Genomic DNA, 21,181 nt, shown 5'->3' with positions numbered 1-21,181 from the left:
ACCTAAACTAGTATTTTACCAAATTAAAGACCGTCAACACTACTGGGCCAGAAGGGATAAGACCACATAGCAAGGTCACTGACAGGTGGCTATCTCATTAACTCAGCTCTCAACTAACATAAGAAAAAGAGGATCATGGGGGACCAACAGGCACCGATTGTGGAAGTTTTCTATACAGAGGGAGCAAGTAGCTACAAGTAGGACAGTGGGGCTTTAAACTGAAGAAGAAATAAACATGCATATGCATAGGCTGTAGCAAAATTATGTCAGGCTTAGGATTACACTACCTGTATGTGTGTATTGGTAAAAGCCCAATAACATTGCAACATACTTGTGGGTTTGAAAGGTCCAAAGTGGCATGTATGTTGCAATACCATCTACATGTAGGAATGCAGAAACTTCCTGTTTAGCCCACACACAATACATGATCGTCCTGCAATCCGATTTTCAAAGAGATAGGAATTATACTCCAGGTATTATGTCACTAGGATGTGGAGTGAATTTAGCTTGAAATCCATTGAGATTGAAATGTTATTAATCATATGACTATTAAAATCATTGATCATTAAGATGGTAGATGTTTGAATGATTAAATCGAATGCTTTTACAAATTCTTTAAAAATTAGAAGTAGTCTAATTGTATAGTGTGCAGTGGATGCTAAACATCTATAGATGGTTACAAAATTATTTTTTTAAAGCTATAAAATGGAGAGACACAGAGGGAGTGACATACCAACAAAATAGAGAAAGAGAAAGGGTTGAGGGAGAGAGAGAAAGAGAACAAGAAAGAAGAAGAGAGAGAGAAAGGATGAGAAAGAGAGAAAGATGGAAAGAGAGAGGGAGAAAGAGAGAAAGAGAAAGAGGGAAAAAGAGAAAGAGGGAAGAAAAGAAAAGAGAGAGAGAGAGAGACAGAGACAGAGAATTTGTCTTTTATCATACTTACATAGCGATGAATGGTCTGCAATATAGTGGGCTGACAGAGCCACAAAGCAGGAGTAGAAATTCTCATATTTGTCATCATGCTTCAAGATTTCTGATTTGCTGTAATGGATATGATAATGAAAAAAGAAAAAATTGATGAAATCATTGTGGCAGATAAACAGCTATCATTTTCCTTACACATAAGATTATTTAAAATTTTGACAAAAGTATGAGCATGTAAAAAATAAATCAACTGACAAACTTGTACATTTTTTTTCAGCTTTAACTTACATGTACATGTAAGCCAGTTACAACGCTTCAGATAAAAGATGAAGTTGAGTTCTGGTCATGCGATTGCATTGTGAAAGAAACGGTGTGGAACCGACCAGAAAAGGTTGATCCTCTAGCATATAAGAATTTGTGTGTATTGCAAGGTACTGGAATCATCAAAATGATAAGAAATTTGGCCAAGTCTTGGTAAAGTTACAAACACTTGCACAGAAAGATGTATATGGGACTACACGAACACGTGGCATAAAAAGCTGGCCCCCCGATTTTTACGATCTTACATGCATTTAGAATATGAAGGCATTTGAAGAGCCACGCTTTTCAGGGAACATGTCCTAACTGATGTTCTTCCACACTCGCATAATAAGAATGAGTAATGCTCACAAATTATTTTTCACCTCTTCCTAGAACTCAACCTTCTCTTTAAAGTGTTAATGTCATGTAATTTTAAACATGCAATTCACACCAGAGTCAGATATTGTACTCGCTAACAAACCCAAAGACAAAAGTTACATCCAGAGGAGCAGAGACCATGGGGTCGTTTTATGAAACCATCTCCATTACAGTCATATCTCTGTCCACGACCTACAGAGATGTTAGGAAGCGGACAAGCCATTTATGAAATCCATGATCAGCGACAAATGCATCACTATCGGCTATAAAATTTAGTCTCCATCAGATTTCATCCTGAATTACCAAAAGAGATTATGGGGCTTAATTTCAATCAAACTGATTGAAAAAGTAATAATCTTTTGCATGAAAACATGTGTTACTAATGACATCTAAGAATTTATAGAAATTGATGAAACTCGAGGTTGCTTTGGCGACAAGCGAATCAAAATCTGCAGGTAAGATATAACTCATATCTGATCGGAAAAAGACCCTGATTACATGTATGTTTCTAGTTTTAAAAGACACCAAAGTGTTGGCTCAGTCAGTAGAGCGTCCGCCTCACAACCGGGAGGTCATGGGTTCAAACCCCGGCCGCGTCATACCAAAAGACGTTAAAAGATGGGAGTTTTTGCTACCTTGTTTGGCGTTCAACAATAAGGGAAAGAGCAACGTTAATCTGGTGCTGCTCAGTGGCTGCCGGGCTCACAATCAATTGGGCAAAAAGAATTTCTGTTTCGGTTTAATAAAATTTGGAGTGGACTATTAGGCTATTATTATTATTATTATTTCATGACTCACAGTTGACATTTTTAACATTTATTTATCAAATCCATAGACCTATATCATATCATTTTTATGAAGGTTATGCTTGAAAGAAGAAAATATCTAGAGAAATACCTACCGTACACAAAAATTGTTGTCATTCTCATGGGTCTGCCATTACAGACTGTTTCCTTTGTTAGACCGATGTATGTACAAATAATATTTATTGTGTTTAGACCTACTTTTTATATTAAAACCTGATAAAAACAGTTGTGTATCATGATAATAATAATAATAATAATAATAATCTTTTAGTCCACTCCAAATTTTATTAAACCAAAACGGAAATTCTTTTTGCCCTTTTGGTATGGTGCGGCCGGGGTTCGAACCCACGACCTCCCGGTTGTGAGGCGGACGCTCTACTGTTTGAGCCAACACTTGTATTAACATCAGTAAGGACTGATCAGTGAAATAAGAGCTTAAACTAAGTTTTAAAATAAATGTTTAGTATTCATTTTTCACTGCCCATAGACTAACTTGAAGTTGCCTTGAGATGGTGTTTTAAAAAGATGCAACAGGTTTGGAGTCGCTTCAAGGATAAAGTTCAAGGAATGCAACAAGGAAGTTGTCGCTTTCTTGGCAAAGACAGTTTTTGTGAAACACTTGGCTTAGCGGACAAGCTGAGCTACAGCATCGAGATGTCATTGATCTTGCAGTTATGACGATTTTTAATTTGAGAAACGACCCCAAGTCCACCGGAGTCCAGAGACAGACGGATAACACACAATCATTCAATTTCACGGACAGGATTTTCATTTGAAAAAAAAGAAAGAAGAGATCATCCTTCTCAACTGCTCAAACTCACAATCATTCACAGACCAATATGTCTAAACAAGTAGACTATGTAAATGTATATGCATCATCATCATAACTTCTGTGAGCCGATACCAATAACGTTATTGTTAATACATCAACATGATCAATGAACAATCACTAGTGAACTGAAAACGGGATATATGTTGACGATCATCAATTACATGACGGTTCTTGCAATCAATCATATTCATGAGCATTGGCATTGCATTGCCGATGTTTTAACAATAACATTATATAAAACAAGCATATCATATATTGTAGGGATAAGTGTGATTACCTCTCGTGTATGGCATCTACAAGACGTGGAACATCCGAGCTTTTAAAGGTGGTGTTTGAGGCTGTAATCAGTATTTTTTGGACCGTGCCCCAGTGGACTCCACCTCCAGATGTTGCGGCCATGATTGAGCTTTTCCGTGTTATGAAAATCAGGCAGACCATAAATTAACCGGTAAAAATCATCGTTACGGTATCTCCAAACAAACTGATTTGTTAATGAAAAAAAAATAACGCGTTGCTTGACTTGTCCCTGAAGAAGGGAAATCGGGCATAAATAATAAATCACTATTCTTATATTCATGTCAATGTTTAATATTTTATGGCAATTTTATAATCGATTTTTTTTTTGTTCTTCTTCTTCTTCATATGAGACTTTGAGAGCTAAAATGGAACGTAGTGCAGAAATCATTATTGAAAATCTCCCTATACAGTTGACTATGATGTTATGCATGCCTTGTGTGCTATGTATTGAATAATAATTATATAGGCCTTATTAATATAGGTCATTAAATCACTCAAGTGTAAAGACACTGAAAGCAAACGCTATTTTCTGAGAATAGAATTTATTTATACATTTTTAATCAAATTTGAATTAGGAATTAGCCTATTCGTAATCATGGATTTTTAAAAATAATAATTGTTCTATCACAGAACTTTTGTAGGCTATGAAGTAACGAAACCCCACATGAGAACAAAATAAATACGTCTACATACATACACTTTCTTAGTCAAAGAGAGCGAAAGAGAGAATGACAGAAAGAGAAAGAGAAAGAGAGAGAGAGAGAGAGAAGGAGAGAGAGAAGGAGAGAGAGAGAGGGAGAGAGGGAGAAGGAGAGAGAGAGAGAGAGGGAGCAAGAAAACTTGAGCAGATTATTAATGATACAAAGAAGAAGAAGAAGAAGAAGAAGAAGAAGAAGAAGAAGAAGAAGGAGGAGGAGGAGGAGGAGGTGAAGAAGAAGAAGAAGAAAAAGAAAAATATGAGGAGGAAGAAGAAAAGGAAAAAAGAAAAGAATAAATAAAAGGGTAATGAGGCAATGTATAGGGGAAAAAAGTGCTTATTCACCGGCTGACTCGCGGCTGAAATATTTCCCTCATATTCGGCCCCAACCATCCCCCCCCCCAAAAAAAGTGCTCTAACCCCCCCCCCCCCCCCCCGCTTAATCACCGGCTGGCCGATTCGCCGCTAAATATTTTCTCACGAATCGGCCCCCCCCCCCCCCAATTGGGTGCCGCCGGCTGGATCCGCCACTGCCCATATGAGCATTCGGACTGAAAAAAGTATTAAATGAAATTATGTATGATGGATACAACAATATGCTGTCTTTCGTTTACTTAATTTGTATTTATAATTTAAAACAATACTCATGGCATTAAGCTGTATACATTTTGTGATATAAAAGGGGTTTAAGGGGTTGAACATCAGTCTATTTTCGCGAGATAACTAGCAGGCAAAAAAAGAAGGAAAAAAACAAGAAAAGCAAAACGCAGTCGCTGTACAGTATAGGCATCGAAATACCTTCCAATCATGAGGCAATCGCCTGTCCACTAGATAGTACACGGTCTCAATGCTAATCTCTGTTTATTTTTTCTTCATAACAAACTTTCTGATGTCGAACGAGTCTGAACGATGTTGATTTCGTAATGAAAAAAAAAATCAGGCGTATGATATTCTTCCTAATTCAAAGAGTGCATTTGTTGAATAAAGAGAGATTATAGAATCTTTCTCTCCATCTTTCTTTATCTCTCTCTCTCTCTCTCTCTCTCTCTCTCTCTCTCTCTCTCTCTCTCTCTCTCTCTCTCTTTGTCCCCGAGTTTTAAAAATAGATTTGGCAAGTCAATATTATGGTCTAAACAAAACAAAAATGATGAGCCGGGAATCGAACCCATTGTCTTTGCATTCTGAAGCCGTGATCTAGTTCGCTCGTATTTGTTAACACTTTCTGATGTCAATGACTTAAAGGCAGGCTTTACTACCTCAACTAGAAGGGATTAGACCACCCAGCGAGCCAGCGAGGTCACTGTGACAGGTGGCTATCTCATTGACTCAGCTCTCATTTAACTTAAGAAAAAGAGGATCATGGGGGACCAACAGGCACCGATCGGGTAAGTTTTCTATATAGAGGGAGCAAGTAGCTACAAGTAGGACAGTGTGCCTTTAAAAGAAAAATGCAGAATTACTGATTTACTGAACAAGTAACTCCACATCGGGATGGGATATGTGAGGAGGGGGGGGGGGGGTCCCTCCCAACATGATGATATATTTTGAAAGAAAAAAAATGAAAGTTCACAGCCATTCAAACTTTCTACATTATATAAACAGCTCTTCAAAATAAATGTTACGTCTACCATATACTTATCTATCATTTCAAAGCCCGATTCAAAGATTAGGGTCTTTTAAATTAAAATTCTGCCGACAAAGGAGAACAAATAAGACAAAAACTAAATTGGATAGGGGCACTCCCCCCCCCTCCCGACACACTTTTTCCAACACCCGTGGTCACTTTTAGTCAAGACCCACTCCAAAGCTTTAAAAAAACGTTACCCGATTCACAATCAACCTGCCTGTCTCGGTATTTGACCTGGACGCAGCCGTTTTTTCCTTCCCCCAGTGGCGGATCCAGGGGGGGGGGCGCCCCCCTCCTTGAGAACAAAATTATGTTAAAACACGTGATTTTTACCTTGTTGGGGGGGGGGGTTGAGCCCCCCCCCCCTGACGCTCAAGGGGGGGGGGGGGGTGCAAATTTGTAAATTTTCGAGGACCAAAAAAAATGTGCTCACTAAACCCCCGCCCATCTCAAATTTGAATATGATATCGCCACTGAAACGGATAAGAATAAAACAAAGATCAGAAACTTGGGTGACTAAAGATATTCTTTCCCTAATTCAAGAGAGAAATATAGTATACAAAAAATGGAGGAAAAGAGCAAAAGATGAGAAGCTCTATAAAAGATACAGAGTATTAAGAAATATGGTCCAAAGAGAGGTGAAAAAGGCTAAACTCGTTTACTTACAAAACAAGATAGAAGAAAATAAACAAGATTCGAAAAAACTTTGGCAGAATCTAAAAAGCTTAGGATTGAAAAATAAGAAGCGAAAAGAACAAGAATCTGTCATTAAAATTGATGGGGAATTATGTCATGATAAGATGGCCATCGCTGATGAATTCAATTCTCATTTCACAAATGTGGCTGCCAAATTAGTAGACAAACTCCCCCCTTCCAAAGACTTTTTCAGCGCAGACAATGATTGTATTCGTGACTTTTACGAAAGAAAAGGTGTACGTGAAAACAGCTTCGAGTTATTACCAATCAGTGAACAATTTGTTTTCAAAGAGTTACGTAAGTTGAATGTATCAAAAAGTATCGGGTTAGACTTGATTCCAGCTAAATTTCTAAAAGATGGTGCGAAGGTTTTATTTAAGCCTCTAAGTTACTTAATGAACCTATCTATCTTGACGAGTACTTTTCCAGAGGATATGAAAATAGCAAAAGTGACTCCACTTTATAAAAAGAAAGATAAAACTGATGTTAGCAACTATAGACCTATTAGTGTTTTAAGCGTAGCATCAAAGATTCTAGAAAAATCGGTCTGTGTTCAAATTGAAAGATACTTCAAAGAAAATGATATAATTTATGAATTTCAATCTGGTTTTCGACATGATTATTCGACTGAAACATGTCTAATTCATTTGACTGATTATTTGAGGAGAGAAACTTCCCAAGGGCGCTTTGTTGGTATGCTGCTCCTTGATCTGCAAAAAGCTTTTGATACAGTTAATCATTGCGTCTTATTGAAGAAGTTACAACTAATGGGTTTTGATAAGGCAAGTTTAGATTGGTTTAGATCCTACTTATCTAATCGGCACCAAGTAGTGGCCATTCATGATATTCGTTCCAAACTAATGCCTATAACTTGCGGTGTTCCTCAGGGAAGCATTTTAGGCCCAATTCTATTTTCAAGTTATATAAATGATATGTGTATTTGTATAAAAGACTTCAAACTATTATTGTACGCAGATGACAGCGTACTACTCTATTCAAATCCTGATCCTAAATATATTGAGGAAAAGCTCAGTGAACAGCTGTCTACGTGTGTCGATTGGATGACTGATAATAAGCTTTCTTTACACTTGGGAAAACAGAAAGCATTTTATTTTGTTCTAAAAGTAGTTCTAAAAAGTCATTTGAATTCAAAGTGACACACAATAATCAAGCAATCAAGAGAAAAGAGTCTGTGAAGTATTTAGGCATTGAGTTGGCTAGCGCAATTTCATTTTCATCTTTAGTAGAATCAGTTGTAAAAAAAGCAAATTCTCGTCTGAAATTTTTGTACAGATATCAAAGTTGTATGGATTTAAAAGCAAGACGTACACTCTGTTTTGCTCTTATTCAATGTTTATTTGACTATGCTAACCCTGCATGGTATAGTAACATAAACAAGTCAGATCAAAAGAAGTTGAAGATTATACAGAACAAAATGGTGAGATTTATCAACTGTTCTGGTCCAAGAACTCATGTTGGCTACAGCGAACTTTCTAAAGCTGGTTTTCTTGAAGTCGACCAAAGATCAAAACAACTCGTATTGCATCATGTGCATAAAATATATCATACTAGGTCGAATCATTATATTCGATCCAACTTCGATCTTGTTACTGACGTACATGATTATAATACAAGAAATATACGATTCAACTTTAACTTACCTGAAAGAGTAGGTAGTATTGGAAATTCGTTTTATTACAATGCCATAAAACATTGGAATTCCCTTCCCAATGGTGTAAAAGAAATAGGAAACTATGATCATTTTAAGAGGAAATTAAAGGAATACCTAATACTTGACAGTCAGAGAAGAGAAGTGAATGACATGTTATATGATTGAAATTTTTATTCTTCTGTCGGTTCATACTTTTTCATGTTGTAAATACTTATGTTTTCGTACGTTATAGAAATTCTACAAATTCATCATTATTTTCCTCTTCTTCCTTCTCCTCTTTTTCTTCTTCTTCTCCTTCTTCTTTTTCTTCTTGTACTTAATATCATTTCTATCATCAGTTTAATGTTGTTATTATTATTATCTTTAATAAGTAGTTCTTTTAATTTTCTTATCTGTCTGTAAATATTACTATTTTAACTTATTAATTTTATACATGTCTGTAAGGGACCCCACTGGAAATAAGCTCTCGAGCTTTCGTGGGTTATCCTGTTCAAGCTGACTTTTTTTGATCTGTTATTATTGTATATTGTTGTATGTTGGAAGCTTGTCGAATAAAAATCAATCAATCAATCAATCAAATGTACCTTGAAGACTTCTGAATGCAAAGGCTCATAACATTTGAAATGAGTTCAGTTTGTTTGAGGATACCATACAGTAGCTGGAAATGTGGAAATGTCCGCTTATGTCAGAGAGAAATCAGTGAAGCGGTACAAACCTCAACAACATTGGATTTGCAAGGAGCAGAGCGAAACGGCTGGTCAAACACTGACTGTTTTCACCTATCCTGGGTCTTCTCTTTGCTCTTGGACTTTTGGATATTGAAAAAGTGGAAGTTGTGCCAAAGTTTGAATGTCAGACATCCAATATGGGGAAAGGATCGAGTAAACTGAGTGCAGAAGAAATAAAAGACCTTCAAAAGGCAACCTATTGTGAGTACACTTTCAGTCCCGCGCATCCAGATGTGTGTTTTCTTCCTGCCTTCCTGGTGTCATGATTTTTATATTTTTAGGTCCCTGGATAACCCGTCCAACTACTCTGGACAGCTCGACCTAGTCGAGTTACCCAGGGAAGGATGTTATCTCAGAAAAGTCAACCAGTTTTGTTTTCTCATAATTTTATAAACTAAACTCACATTTCATGTTGTCTTTAGAACAGGTCTGTTCTCGTGAATTATCATTCATCAGAATCATGACACAACCGACAAAACAAAGTAGGGGCGCAGGTCCGAGAATGAGGATCGTCTGCATAAATGTGGATGTCCTTGTAAACGCGGACATATGACGTTCTCCAAAATAAGGATTTTTTTTTCTTCGGCGCTCTGCGGGTGTAGGATTCCCGATCCGCGTGCTGGCATTGCAAAAAACGGATTCCGCGTAATAAAATACCCCCATTTCATCGTCTACTTTTACGGGTTGTTCGTTTTTCTGAGGATTTATTGTTAATAACGTGAAAATCTCTGTGCAAAGTAAGTGTGAATTTTGAAATGCATCAAGGAGCATCATCGCAGAATCCGTTTTTCGCATCGCCATGCAACGCACTGATCGGAAATCAGATTTGTCTGCGAAAATGCAGACAGACCTTATTTTTTCGGACGCGTCTGTCCACAATTACAAAGATGATCCTCGGGTAACGGGATGATCCTTATTCTCGGACCAGCGTCCCTATTGTAACAAGGGGCCTGTTTCTGGAAACCAACCACAAGACAGTAGCTTTGTATGCAAACTTAAATCTTCCTGAACCGTTTCATGAAGAGCTTATGCAGCTGTCATATGTAAGACGCATCTCTTGACCCCCAGGAAATCTGTTCCACTGGCTGTCTGCCCTAACAACAAAGAAGACGAAAGAGTTCATGCATGGCTGATCATCAACGAAACAGAGTTTGTTGTTTGTTGCTATGGCAGGCAGCCAGTAAAAACGATTTTGTTTAATGAAATTATGGAAATGCAAGCATTACTTTAAAGTTTAAACAAACAGAACTTTGTTATTCCTGACTCATTTTTCCTGATTTAGGTGTCATACAGTGTATATGAAAGGGCAGTAAATGAACTTTCTGGAAATGTGGTTTTTTCTTTTCTCTCGTTTTCTTTTTGGTACCCTTTCTTCAAATTGTTTGTAATCACTCATGCGTGAAATATGCATCACATGAGTTGCATCAAATAAAAAAGGACGATCTAAGCTTTACAAATTTGTGTAATTTATTATAAAACATCAATAATTCTCGGTTTCATGTTTTCTGGGACGCACTGTACAGCACTTACATGTAATGTAACAGTTTACCATCAGAAGTCAGAGACTTTAAGATGATCTAAAACCTAGACCTACTAACAGCTACCCGGTATGCCATCAATTATTTTTCAAAATTATCATGACTTAATGAGCTTTTACATAATTGCTTTGAGTTCCTTTGCCCTAATGACCTAAATTAAAATTTTCAAAATGTATTCTTAAAAAACAAGACAATCTGAAAATAAACGTGAAGAATCATTTTAGTTTGGTGGAAAAAGCCTCGCATATAAACATGACCCATTTGTATACAAAGTTCATTTATAAAGAAGGCTAAATCTCTGTTAAAGAGAATATGTAGAAAGATCATAGCTGGAGGATTTCTAAAAGCAGGGGTGGTATTCTGAACATTGTTGTAAGTTTTGTGTTATCTTTTGTTGTATCTTCCAGAGATAACACAGTGCTAATATTGTTGTAAGTTGGTATTCTGAACATCATTTTATCCCTGTGTTATCTCTTGAAGGACCACCTCTATTTTATCTTTGACCACTGTTGACACGCCCATTTGTATGGACCCTACCAATCAAATCTGTTTTATAGAAGCATGATAAGTAGGTCAATAGGAATACCAATAGGAATACTTTATGCCATATCTGAAGATGCACCTAGCGCATACTAATCTTGGGCGTAATTAGGTATTTGAGCGCTTATTACGTGCGTCATCATTATGCGCTGTTGATTGTAGATCTGAAGACAAATCACACTTTCACTATATTGGTTAAGATGAGAGCTTTAAAATCGTCATATCCTAGCATGTAATTTCTTAGCAAGTTCTCATCTGTGGTGTTTCCGGTCAACACACAATCTTCGTCTAACTCGTCTATTAACACCAAGTTGGTTCTGGGCAAGAAATATTGCCGTCATTTATGTCACAACGAAAGATACAACAACCCCCTACCTGTTGTAAATATTGTTGTAAATACCATGCAAGATAAGATAAGATAAAAGATACAACAATTTTCAGAATACCAATTATCTTGTCATATTATCTCTCGTGCGCATATGCAAATGAGGATTAAGCGCCATTTTATTACTAATAAGCACAATTACAAGCGCACCAAAGTTTGAACGCAGGTGCGACCAAACAGATGAGAGAAAAGATACAACAAAAGATACAACAAAAGTTACAACAATGTTCAGAATACCAACTTCATCTTATCTCCAAAGATACAACAATATTAGAGATAACACAGGGTTCAGAATACCGCCCCAGGTATTGTCCTTTATTGCCAGTCATAGTAATTAACAAGTAAGTAAATTCATGTCAGTAAATGCTTCTACATTATATTCTTGATGACAGTTTTGGACTTTAATAGTTTTTTTTTTTAGCACAAAAAATGATGGAACTGACATACATGTACAGTACATGGAATTTGTCTGCACGACTCTGAGCTACATGTACATACATGGCATGTAAAAACCTAAGTAAACAATTATGCAAAATGTTTAGTTTAATTGTATGGTGATTTTGGTGAGAATTGTGAGATAGAAAACTTTCATATTATGATTACTCAATTACATGTATCCCGATAATATTATTGTTATGCCCTGAGCAATATTATATAGGTCCTGGTTTAAAGAGGAAATACTGGTACAGGTAGTTGGTTTACCAATAATTTAAAATATTTCATAATTTAGTGCACCCAGATGGAGTAGTCAGTAGAGAATAAGGGTTTTAATTTGTCAGAAGTAAGAATCATTAGAGTTCAGAATAGACAAACAGGAAGCTACATGTAATACAGTGTGACTAGACTGAGTTTCTAATTACAGTACATGTACAACTTCCAACAAATCCTGAGTTTTTGGAACATGATCAAGTTTGTCAATTTAGATTTGCAATATAAACTGCAAGATAAACTGCATGTAAAAAAAAGAAAAAAAAAAGAAGACATTTCAAAGCAACCCCAAATGAGACAAAGGATTTTGAAATTTGTTCTAACAAAGACAGAAGATCTTTTCTTTTTATTTTCTTTGGTTCTGTTTCCTTGGTGAAAAATAGAAAATGATGGCATTTAGCTTCCCTGTCATATTACAACCGGATATTTACTCATTTTCTATCTGGAGCCTTTTATACATACGTTTTAAAAGCTGACATTTAAAAAAATTAATCAATAAAATTGATAAAATTGTGCTAAATGCCATCAAATTTATCTTTTTCTCAAAGAATAAAGTTTTAACTGTGCAGTGGAAGTAAAATCAATTTTAATATGTCATGAAGATTTTTCAATTTTCAATTGATCCTATATGATCTGCATACATGTGCAAAAAGAACAAAAAAGTATGATGGAGATTGGTACCCCTTCTCATAAAAAAAAAGTCCAGATGGAAAATGAGGATTCAATCGCACTTGACCTTAAATGAATGTTGTCAAATCAATATCACTTTCCTTGATTGTTTCCAATTACATGTATTTTTTTTTTATAAAATGTAAATTTTAGGCAATTATATTTTCCCTTGAAAATGTAAATTCCCTTTGATACTTAGTTATTTTTTAAATATAGATCTCCTTTCGGAGCTTGAATTCAGTACAGTCAAACCTGTCTACAGCGACCGCCCAAGGGAAACACAAAACGTGGCCTTTGTACACAGGTGGTCTTTGTAGACAGGTTCCCTTAGTACATGTTCCAATGAGAAACCATTTTCAAGGGAAACAAAAAATGTGCTTGTTGTAGACAGGTGGTCACTAAAGCAGGTTTGACTGTATTTTATTTTTGAAACGTACCTTTAATTTGCGAGGGGAAGAAGATGGATAGTGTTTTAAGCAATCAGCTGTATGATTCATGTGGGCGGACAGTAGGACGATAGACAAAAAGTGAGGTTCACACGATAGTCGTTCAGTTTAGGTAATTTTGTTAATACTATGAAGTTATGTTGAAGTGGGGGACCGTGTGGATGCACTCATGGTTACAAAACTATAAATAAACAGAATGTTACAAACCTCGACAGATCTTAAAGCCTATTTGCACTAGTTTGGCCAGGAGGGATTAGACCTCCCTGCATGGTCACTGGTAGGCCTTTATCTCATCAAATCAGCTCTCAATTAAATTTAGAAAAAGGGGATAATGGGGGACCAATGAGTACCGCTTAGGCTTTGTTGGATATATATAGAGGGCACAAGTAGATACAAGTAGTGCAGTCCCGCTTTAAGGTTAGAGTGATAACCATGAGCAGCGGCCTCGCTCAAAGTTATGTGCCGTGCGAATGACTTGGAGAGGTTTATGCGAACTTGTATTTGAATACTCACTTTGGCCCTGTGTGGACCCTCATCATTTAATAGTGGATTGTTGTTAACAACTCTGAGGTTTGGCAAACTTTCAGGTTAAAACTACAATGGTCCTGTGTTAACATTACTAATATGATGTGTTGAGGGAGGTTAATCTTTGATAGAATCAACGGGGAATAGATGAGAGAAATCAGGGGAGTGTTTCACAAAGACTAAGATCGACTTTAAGTTAGACTTAACTATGGCAGGCCGCTCATGCCGCTGTTTTCTTTCACCATTTACTGGCATTGGTCTCTCAAGGGACGTACAAATCATGATCACAAATCTATAGAATTTACATTTTTTAAATATTCATCATTGAAGAAAATCTAAAGATCGTAATGGTGAGAGCAATCAGTGGCATGAATGGCCTGCCATAGTTAAGTCCGTCTTAAAGTCGGTCTTATTCTTTGTGAAACACTCCCCAGCACTTCCTTTGCCGTGTCTAGTCCATTATCATTACTCATTTTTGTCAGGTAGCATTACTTTCTTTTACCGTGTAGTTATGTATGCATTTAGAAATTTTGAAGCAGACATTGAAGTATTAATTTCCCCCTTTTACAGAATACATGTAAGGGCATTATGAAGAGGTACATGTACATCTAGATAATAATATTCCCAGAAGAAATAACAAACTACTGGAGTGTTTGGAATACAGGCACTTCTATTGATATAGGGGGAGGGGGGGGGGGGCATTGATTTTCATTAAATTTCAAGCATCCCTCTTACATTAATCATGTTACTACATGTTACTAATAAAAAAGAAAAGCAATTGTTAATGGTATGCAATATGTAAAAGCAAAGTAGTAGAAAGGATATGAAAGACTCAAAAGTAGTGTAGGCCTAATTAATAATATTACTCTAAACAAATATTAACAACACTCACATTTATCTTGTATATGATATTAATCTGAATGCTACTCAAGATGCTTATTTTGAAAAATCATTGAATTATCAAATTGAATATTAGACTGAGGTGTGAGTGACTTTGACATTTCATGCAATACTATTGTATTTCTAGGCAGCAGTGTACATATACAAATATACTGTAGGTTATACACAAATTCAAATTATCTTTGTTCTTGAAATCTACCACACTTTTCACAGGCTGATTAAGATCTTAAGTAATACCCTCCCCCTCCCCTCGAAATTGTTTTTCTTCTCTGATTTCTCTCATGAAAAGAAAATAAGAAACATAATCACCATTATTTTCTAAAAACCAACTCAAGGACAATTCCAATACCCTATTGTATGTTGCATAGAAATCATGTTCAATCATTAATTACGTCATTGTCATGTTCAATTATTAATTACCATCATTGTCATGTTCGATTATTAATTACATAATTGTCATGTTCGATTATTAATACATCATTGTCATGTTCGCAAATTTCAATAGATGACGCACAATACTATTGAAACTGCTTTAGGTTTTTTTAAATTCTTTTTAAAGTAGTTGGTATTGTAGAAATCAGTTAACATAGAAATCATTTTTGGATTATTTATTACTTCGTTGTCATGTTTGCACCTGTCAATAGATGACGCACAATACTACTGAAATTGCTTTAGGTTGATTTATTTCAAAGTAGTTAGTATTGTGTACAGAATATGTCTTTGTCCCACTGGAAAATTCTTGAATCAGAAAACCCGCTGAGACTTTCAGGAGGTAATTTTGTAAAAGTTTCACTTTCTATACCTCATACCTACATGTAGATGCTATTTCTATTATACTATCTTATTAGTCTAGTGTACAAACTTATGAATGATGTATTTGTATGTATGGAAGAAGATATTGATGTGTATTTAATATGTACATGTTATTCTGCAGTTCTCTTTAATATCCCAAATGATACTCTTTTATTCAAGACTTTAATACCAAGATGATCTTTGAATAGGCCTAACATTGAGTCTATAGATTCATGAAAACTTCATTACAAAAAGGTCTTAAGATGAAATACATACATGTAAAAGAATACCATGTTTGAAGAAGATGTACATCTGGTCTAAAAAAAATCAATTGAAGCCCGATGTTAGTTATTTGGACACGTTTATTGATAAAAAGAAAAAACCTATGATAAGGTGATTTTCCAATGCAAATGATACATCTGCTCCAAATAGATGATATTAAATTTTGAAAATATGCTTCATTATATTATATGAATATTGTACTTTAGATTTTGTAGTGCAAGCTTGCTATCCATTTCAGGTCAAGGGTTTTTAAGGTTAAATAGGTCAGATAATGTCCTTCAAATTGTCAACAATAGTATTTTCTTTCAATGTTACATTGTTCCAAAAAAGTACATTGTCTCTGAAAATAATATACCCATGTACAATCTTTGTTGAAGGGTTTTACAAAACACAATCATGATTGAAAGAATGATTTTGAACACCTTAATCAATTAACTTCAGGATTTTTAAAGCTTATTTTCTTTAAAAAAAATCCTAGCATCAAAGGAAATGTAATCATGCAACAAAAATGGATCACAAATTTGAGAAAAAATTGTCCTTTCTTGTCATATATCTGCCAATCTAGTTACACTGTATAATTCCTAGAGCTCTGCATCAAAAGTCAGTGAGTAATACTAAACCACACAATGCAGATGCTTGTCCCGATAGGGCTATCTAGATGATGATACTGAAAATACCACTTTTTCCCCTTTAACTCTTATGTTGCCAAGGAAATTGGTGGCCTATGGGCATTGTGTGTATTAATTGGTGCATATTTGCACCTCTGGCACTGCAAGAGTTAAAAGAATAATGAGCATGCAAAGGTCAGATCCATGCCTAGGGAAGCGTTTGCAGTTTGTGTGAGAATAGCAAATGAGATGGCTTTGAGAGCGTGTAAAGTTGATTCCCCATCGCTGATTTATTTGATGTTGAAACGATAGAATGGTACGATGCATTATTGAGAGATTTGTAATACAAGACCTGAACTCTACTCACAGATTCATCACTTCATGTTGACTTTAACAGGGAAAAAAATATTTAAAATTTTTTGGGGGCTACTTTTCAAGTTTGCTTGCATGAAGATAACACTCTTCGATTTGTTTCGCATTGAACTCTATGCCAATTTTTTTTGGGGGGGCTCTTTTGTGAATTACGGGGGCTCTTTTTGGCATTTCGGGAGCTAATTCGCCCCGGGCCCCAGAGTAATTTTTTTTTCCCTGTTGACTTATTTGATGGTATTGTAGAGATATGAAAGGCCAGAAATATATACAGTATAGATATTTGTTTAGCATTTTAAGAAGTCGGTATCATACCAGGGCTCGACACCAACAGGTGCCCGGGAAACATTTAAGTTTGGACCCCCCCTCCCCAATTTTGAAGCTTGTACAGTCAAACCTGCTTTAGTGACCACTTGTTTACAAAGACCACCTGTCTACATTGTGCAACAAGCACATTTTCTTCCCCCTTGAAAATGGTTTCTCATTGAAACATGTACTAAAGGAACCTGTCTACAAAGACCACCTGTCAACAACAAGCACATTTTTCCTTTCCCCTGGGGAGTCGCTGTAGACAGGTTTGACTGTACATGCAGACTGTGAAAAGTTAAATCCGGATCCCCCTTACAAAAGAGTGAGTGTGGAGCCCTGCTGATACATGAACCCATAATTTGTTAGGAAGACACAATTCTACCTGTACATACAGTACATGTATAGATATAGTTTCATTATGCATGATTTATGGTTGTATGTTTTAGTCACTCATATTTTGATCGTTTGTTGCGTTGTACATTGACTTTGTAAATTGAGCAATTTTAGCTCTCCAGCTGCATGTTCTTTTATTACAATAAACCGAATCAATTCAATGTAGAGTTTAATACAAAGTTGCCTAAATATTCAAAATTGTATAGAACTAAACAACAAGAACAAAAATAAAATGAATCAATGTATACCTAAACCTTGTTTTAAATTAACGGTTGCAACTACTTTTGAAAAGAATCAACCGAAGGCACTTCCAGTGGCCAGGTTCTTCACCTTTTAATATGTGCAAACATGGCATAAGGGGCGTTGACATCTACAGAAAAAAAGTGAGATTCAAAAATCGATATCGCATCGCAATCCAATTCGCAGTTAGTCTTGCTATTTTTCAGAAGAATCGCGATAGTTTGCCGGCTGCTGTGTGTGTGAATGCATGGTATTGAGAATCAAAAATTGTTTTATTTAATCCCAGGATTCCAAATGCGCATACAGTCTACATCCTCAAATTCATGCATGTGCAGTATGGATGTTCTTGCCGTCGAGTGCATATTCTCCCTGTGTGTGAATGGTCGCCCCCCTAAAATCAATCTTTGCATCGCGATCCAAATCGCACTAATTGTCATGTGTGAACGGGCCTAGTGACACATTTTGTAATTCAAACATGATTTCTATAGGTCATGCAAAAGGGTATCGAAATTGACCTTGAGTTGATTCCTCCTGAGTCTTTGCGATTGTATTTCTATGTATAATGTGTGCTAATTCGAATAACAATCTATTCTTGTTGTTTTTTGTCTTATTTTCTGCAGTTGACAAGAAAGAGATACAGCAATGGTGAGTAAAACATTACAAATTCTGATTTGATCTGCAATAAAGATCATTTTCGTAATGTAATCAAGTATAATTCATAAATGTTTATTAAGTGTCATGTTTAAACTATTTCATTCACCTGTTATGAATAATTGTAATTCAATAGTCAGAATGCGAATTTCACATTAGTTGTTTGCTAGGTACATGTAGGACAAAAATGGCTTGTTCTACCTAACAACATGCATAGAATCCTGTATTTCCATTGAAATTACACAAATATAAGCATATCAATTTCCTTTTTTTTTAAGAAATCATTTTTCTTTTATCTGACTTAGATATGTATAGAGTATTGAACACAAAAAAATCAAATAAGGATCACTTGAAGAAAATCAATTTAAGTTTTTTTTTGTAGAGTACAACAATACAAAGATCATTTTGTTGTGCAACCCATGGCCAGTGTTTTAACCATTATCGACTGCTGTACCTACTTGAACATCTACGTCTATACAAAAATGAACAAAAAGAAAGGCACAAGAAGAAAAAAGGAGGTCAGATAAAATAAGATCGGTCCATCAATCTTGCAGGCGCTTGAACCACATCACAATACCACATCCAAACCGTGAACAAATTCATGCATTATTCCAAATCATACGCATCCAAGTGAAAGGAGGAGCAGCAAACTTGGTTAACAAATCATTCTCTAGTGATTTAATCTCTTCCGCAGAGATGCACCCGATGCCTCATGGTGTGTAGCGCACTCTTGTTGAAATGATGGCAGATTTATTGAGTGATGGAGGAAATTTTTTTTAACCTGTTGGTTAGATAAATCACTTTTTCATCCTCAAATTGGCATCAATTATGTCTAAAATTGTTATAACTTTAGATTTGTTGATTGAGTGATGGAGGAAATATATTACTTTACCCAAAGCCACCAGAGTTTTATTTAGGCCTAGATGAACCCCTTTGTCTTTGTCAAATTGGCATCAATTATTGTTATTTTCCACTCTGACATACTCCAAAAAAATATGAAATGTATATGAAATGAACCCATATTATATGAATGAAAGAAAATATTAATAACTAGATTGAGCAACAAATTTCTGATTTGTACGTGAAAATATTGATTATAAATTTCATACTATGCAGCCATTTAAAAGAATTTAATAATCATGTACAATTAATCATTGTTATTATTCATGAAACAGCTGCACGTAGCTGCACAGAACCTATCGTGTAGAACATAATTTATTGTCATTTTTTCGAGGGGCAAATAATAATTTTTTTATTCTACGCTCACTTTCAGTGTTTCAAGGTATGATGTCCAATGTATGAATAACACAATGTGTTGCACTAGAAATGGACTCAAATTTTATTTGATTTTTGCTCTTTCTGTTCCTGTGTATTCCTAACGTTCTGGATCATAAGATAATAAAAAAAAATCTCTGAAGGCCCATCTTCACCAAACTGATACACTCATCACAAACTTGCTTGGACAGGCGCAAATTAGCTTGCTATTTCCCAAATAATGGGATATTTTGGAAACAAGACCAAATTTCTCAGGATATTTTTTGACCAAATATCCCTCTAATTGCAACTGCGGGCTGATGAAGACGCAATTAACCGGCTAATTTGTGATAGGGATAGTTAAAATAGAGGGTTATTTGTCAAACTCAAGCTGATGAAGACAGGCCTTTAGAAGAAGACACTGAACTGGTATGGATGAAAATTCATAGCGAAGACCCGTGGTATCATCGTCCTATGAGATCAAAGAATAGCTCTTTTAGGGCATGATCAATATTAATAAGTGGTTTGTGTCCTGCCATGGCACTAATGTCCTTTGGCATGACATTAATCTATATTTGCCACATTCCTTGAATGCTGCGATCACTGAAATTGGTAGCCTAGAGCAGAGCCAGGGTAATATCTGAGCGCCTTGAGCACCTTGCATGGTGGATATGCCTGCTATATAAATATCCAATATCAACATAACATAACTAGTAAAACAAATCACACTTCATTTATGAGAATATGAGCAAACACCATTGCATAATTTAAGTGCTTTGTGCCATAATTGTTAATTAAGAAAGTAAGCATGAAATATGTGCAAGTGTACATAATAAGTACATTGTTTGTATCAAGTAAAATAAGTAACAATTGGAAAATCTTGTTCGTTGTACATGTACATGTAGTGTGCAAATTATGTTCTTTTTTTCTTCATACAGTGTTGATTAGTATGTCTAATATTTAGTTGTAAGTGTAAAATTGAAAGAGAAACTTCATTGTTGCTGAATTGATGAGACATTTAGCCTTTTATTGCATTATAGAATACTTCTGTCTTTGTTTTTTCTGTAATGCATTATGCATGGCTATCAGATGAAGATGTAGAAGTAGTAGGAAGGCAAGGCATCAAAGTCAGTACAAGACTTTTTAAATTTGTATATTTAGATATCTTTTTGGAAGAATACTTAGAAAACATAAAAGTAAAAGCATTAACAACAAATATGTCTACTTTAACATCTTTGATATTAACATTAATTTGACTTTATAACACATGGGTGCATACATGTAGATGTACATTGGGCATTTTGATCCTTTTAAAAAAAATCACAATAGCAATTTTGTTCTTTTATTCCTGTGAATTTGTTGTTATTCATTGCTTTAATTTTCCTGCGCATTCTTGCAGTTTGACACTTGTATCCTTTCCTGAGGCTATTTAAACGCTCTTCATTATTTGTAAGGAGATCATTCATGCTAAATAGCCAATACTATTAAATCTTTAATAGAAAGTAAGCAGGAAGTATGAAATATGCACAAGTGTATGTAATAAGCAGAAAAGTACACTCAGTAACAATTCACACTCATTATTATCTGAGGGGTCCACACTTTACAAGCTCTGCTT

General features: G+C 35.5%; 2 protein-coding genes across 5 annotated transcripts in view; one reads left to right on the top strand and one right to left on the bottom strand.

The window, feature by feature from the left end:
• The window catches only part of LOC586064 (E3 ubiquitin-protein ligase UBR4), a 135,390-nt gene extending 131,735 nt beyond the window's left edge, over positions 1–3,655 (bottom strand). For all 4 annotated transcript variants that reach the window (XM_030997412.1, XM_030997414.1, XM_030997415.1 and 1 more), the window contains exons 1-2: positions 3,518–3,655; positions 944–1,041 (exon numbers count right to left, since the gene is read on the bottom strand). In XM_030997412.1, the coding sequence (XP_030853272.1) occupies positions 944–1,041; positions 3,518–3,639 (220 nt within the window). In that variant the 5' untranslated portion in view covers positions 3,640–3,655. The remainder of the gene's footprint in view (positions 1–943; positions 1,042–3,517) is intronic.
• A 5,280-nt stretch (positions 3,656–8,935) lies between these two features.
• The window catches only part of LOC752875 (neuronal calcium sensor 1), a 48,373-nt gene continuing 36,127 nt past the window's right edge, over positions 8,936–21,181 (top strand). The window contains exons 1-2 of the mRNA XM_030997514.1: positions 8,936–9,158; positions 18,282–18,306. Of these exons, the coding sequence (XP_030853374.1) occupies positions 9,095–9,158; positions 18,282–18,306 (89 nt within the window). The 5' untranslated portion in view covers positions 8,936–9,094. The remainder of the gene's footprint in view (positions 9,159–18,281; positions 18,307–21,181) is intronic.

This window comes from Strongylocentrotus purpuratus, unplaced genomic scaffold, assembly GCF_000002235.5.
Source record: "Strongylocentrotus purpuratus isolate Spur 01 unplaced genomic scaffold, Spur_5.0 spur5_scaffold_4, whole genome shotgun sequence".
Classification (NCBI taxonomy): Eukaryota; Metazoa; Echinodermata; class Echinoidea; order Camarodonta; family Strongylocentrotidae; genus Strongylocentrotus; species Strongylocentrotus purpuratus.
This window is presented reverse-complemented; position numbering and strand designations above follow the sequence as displayed.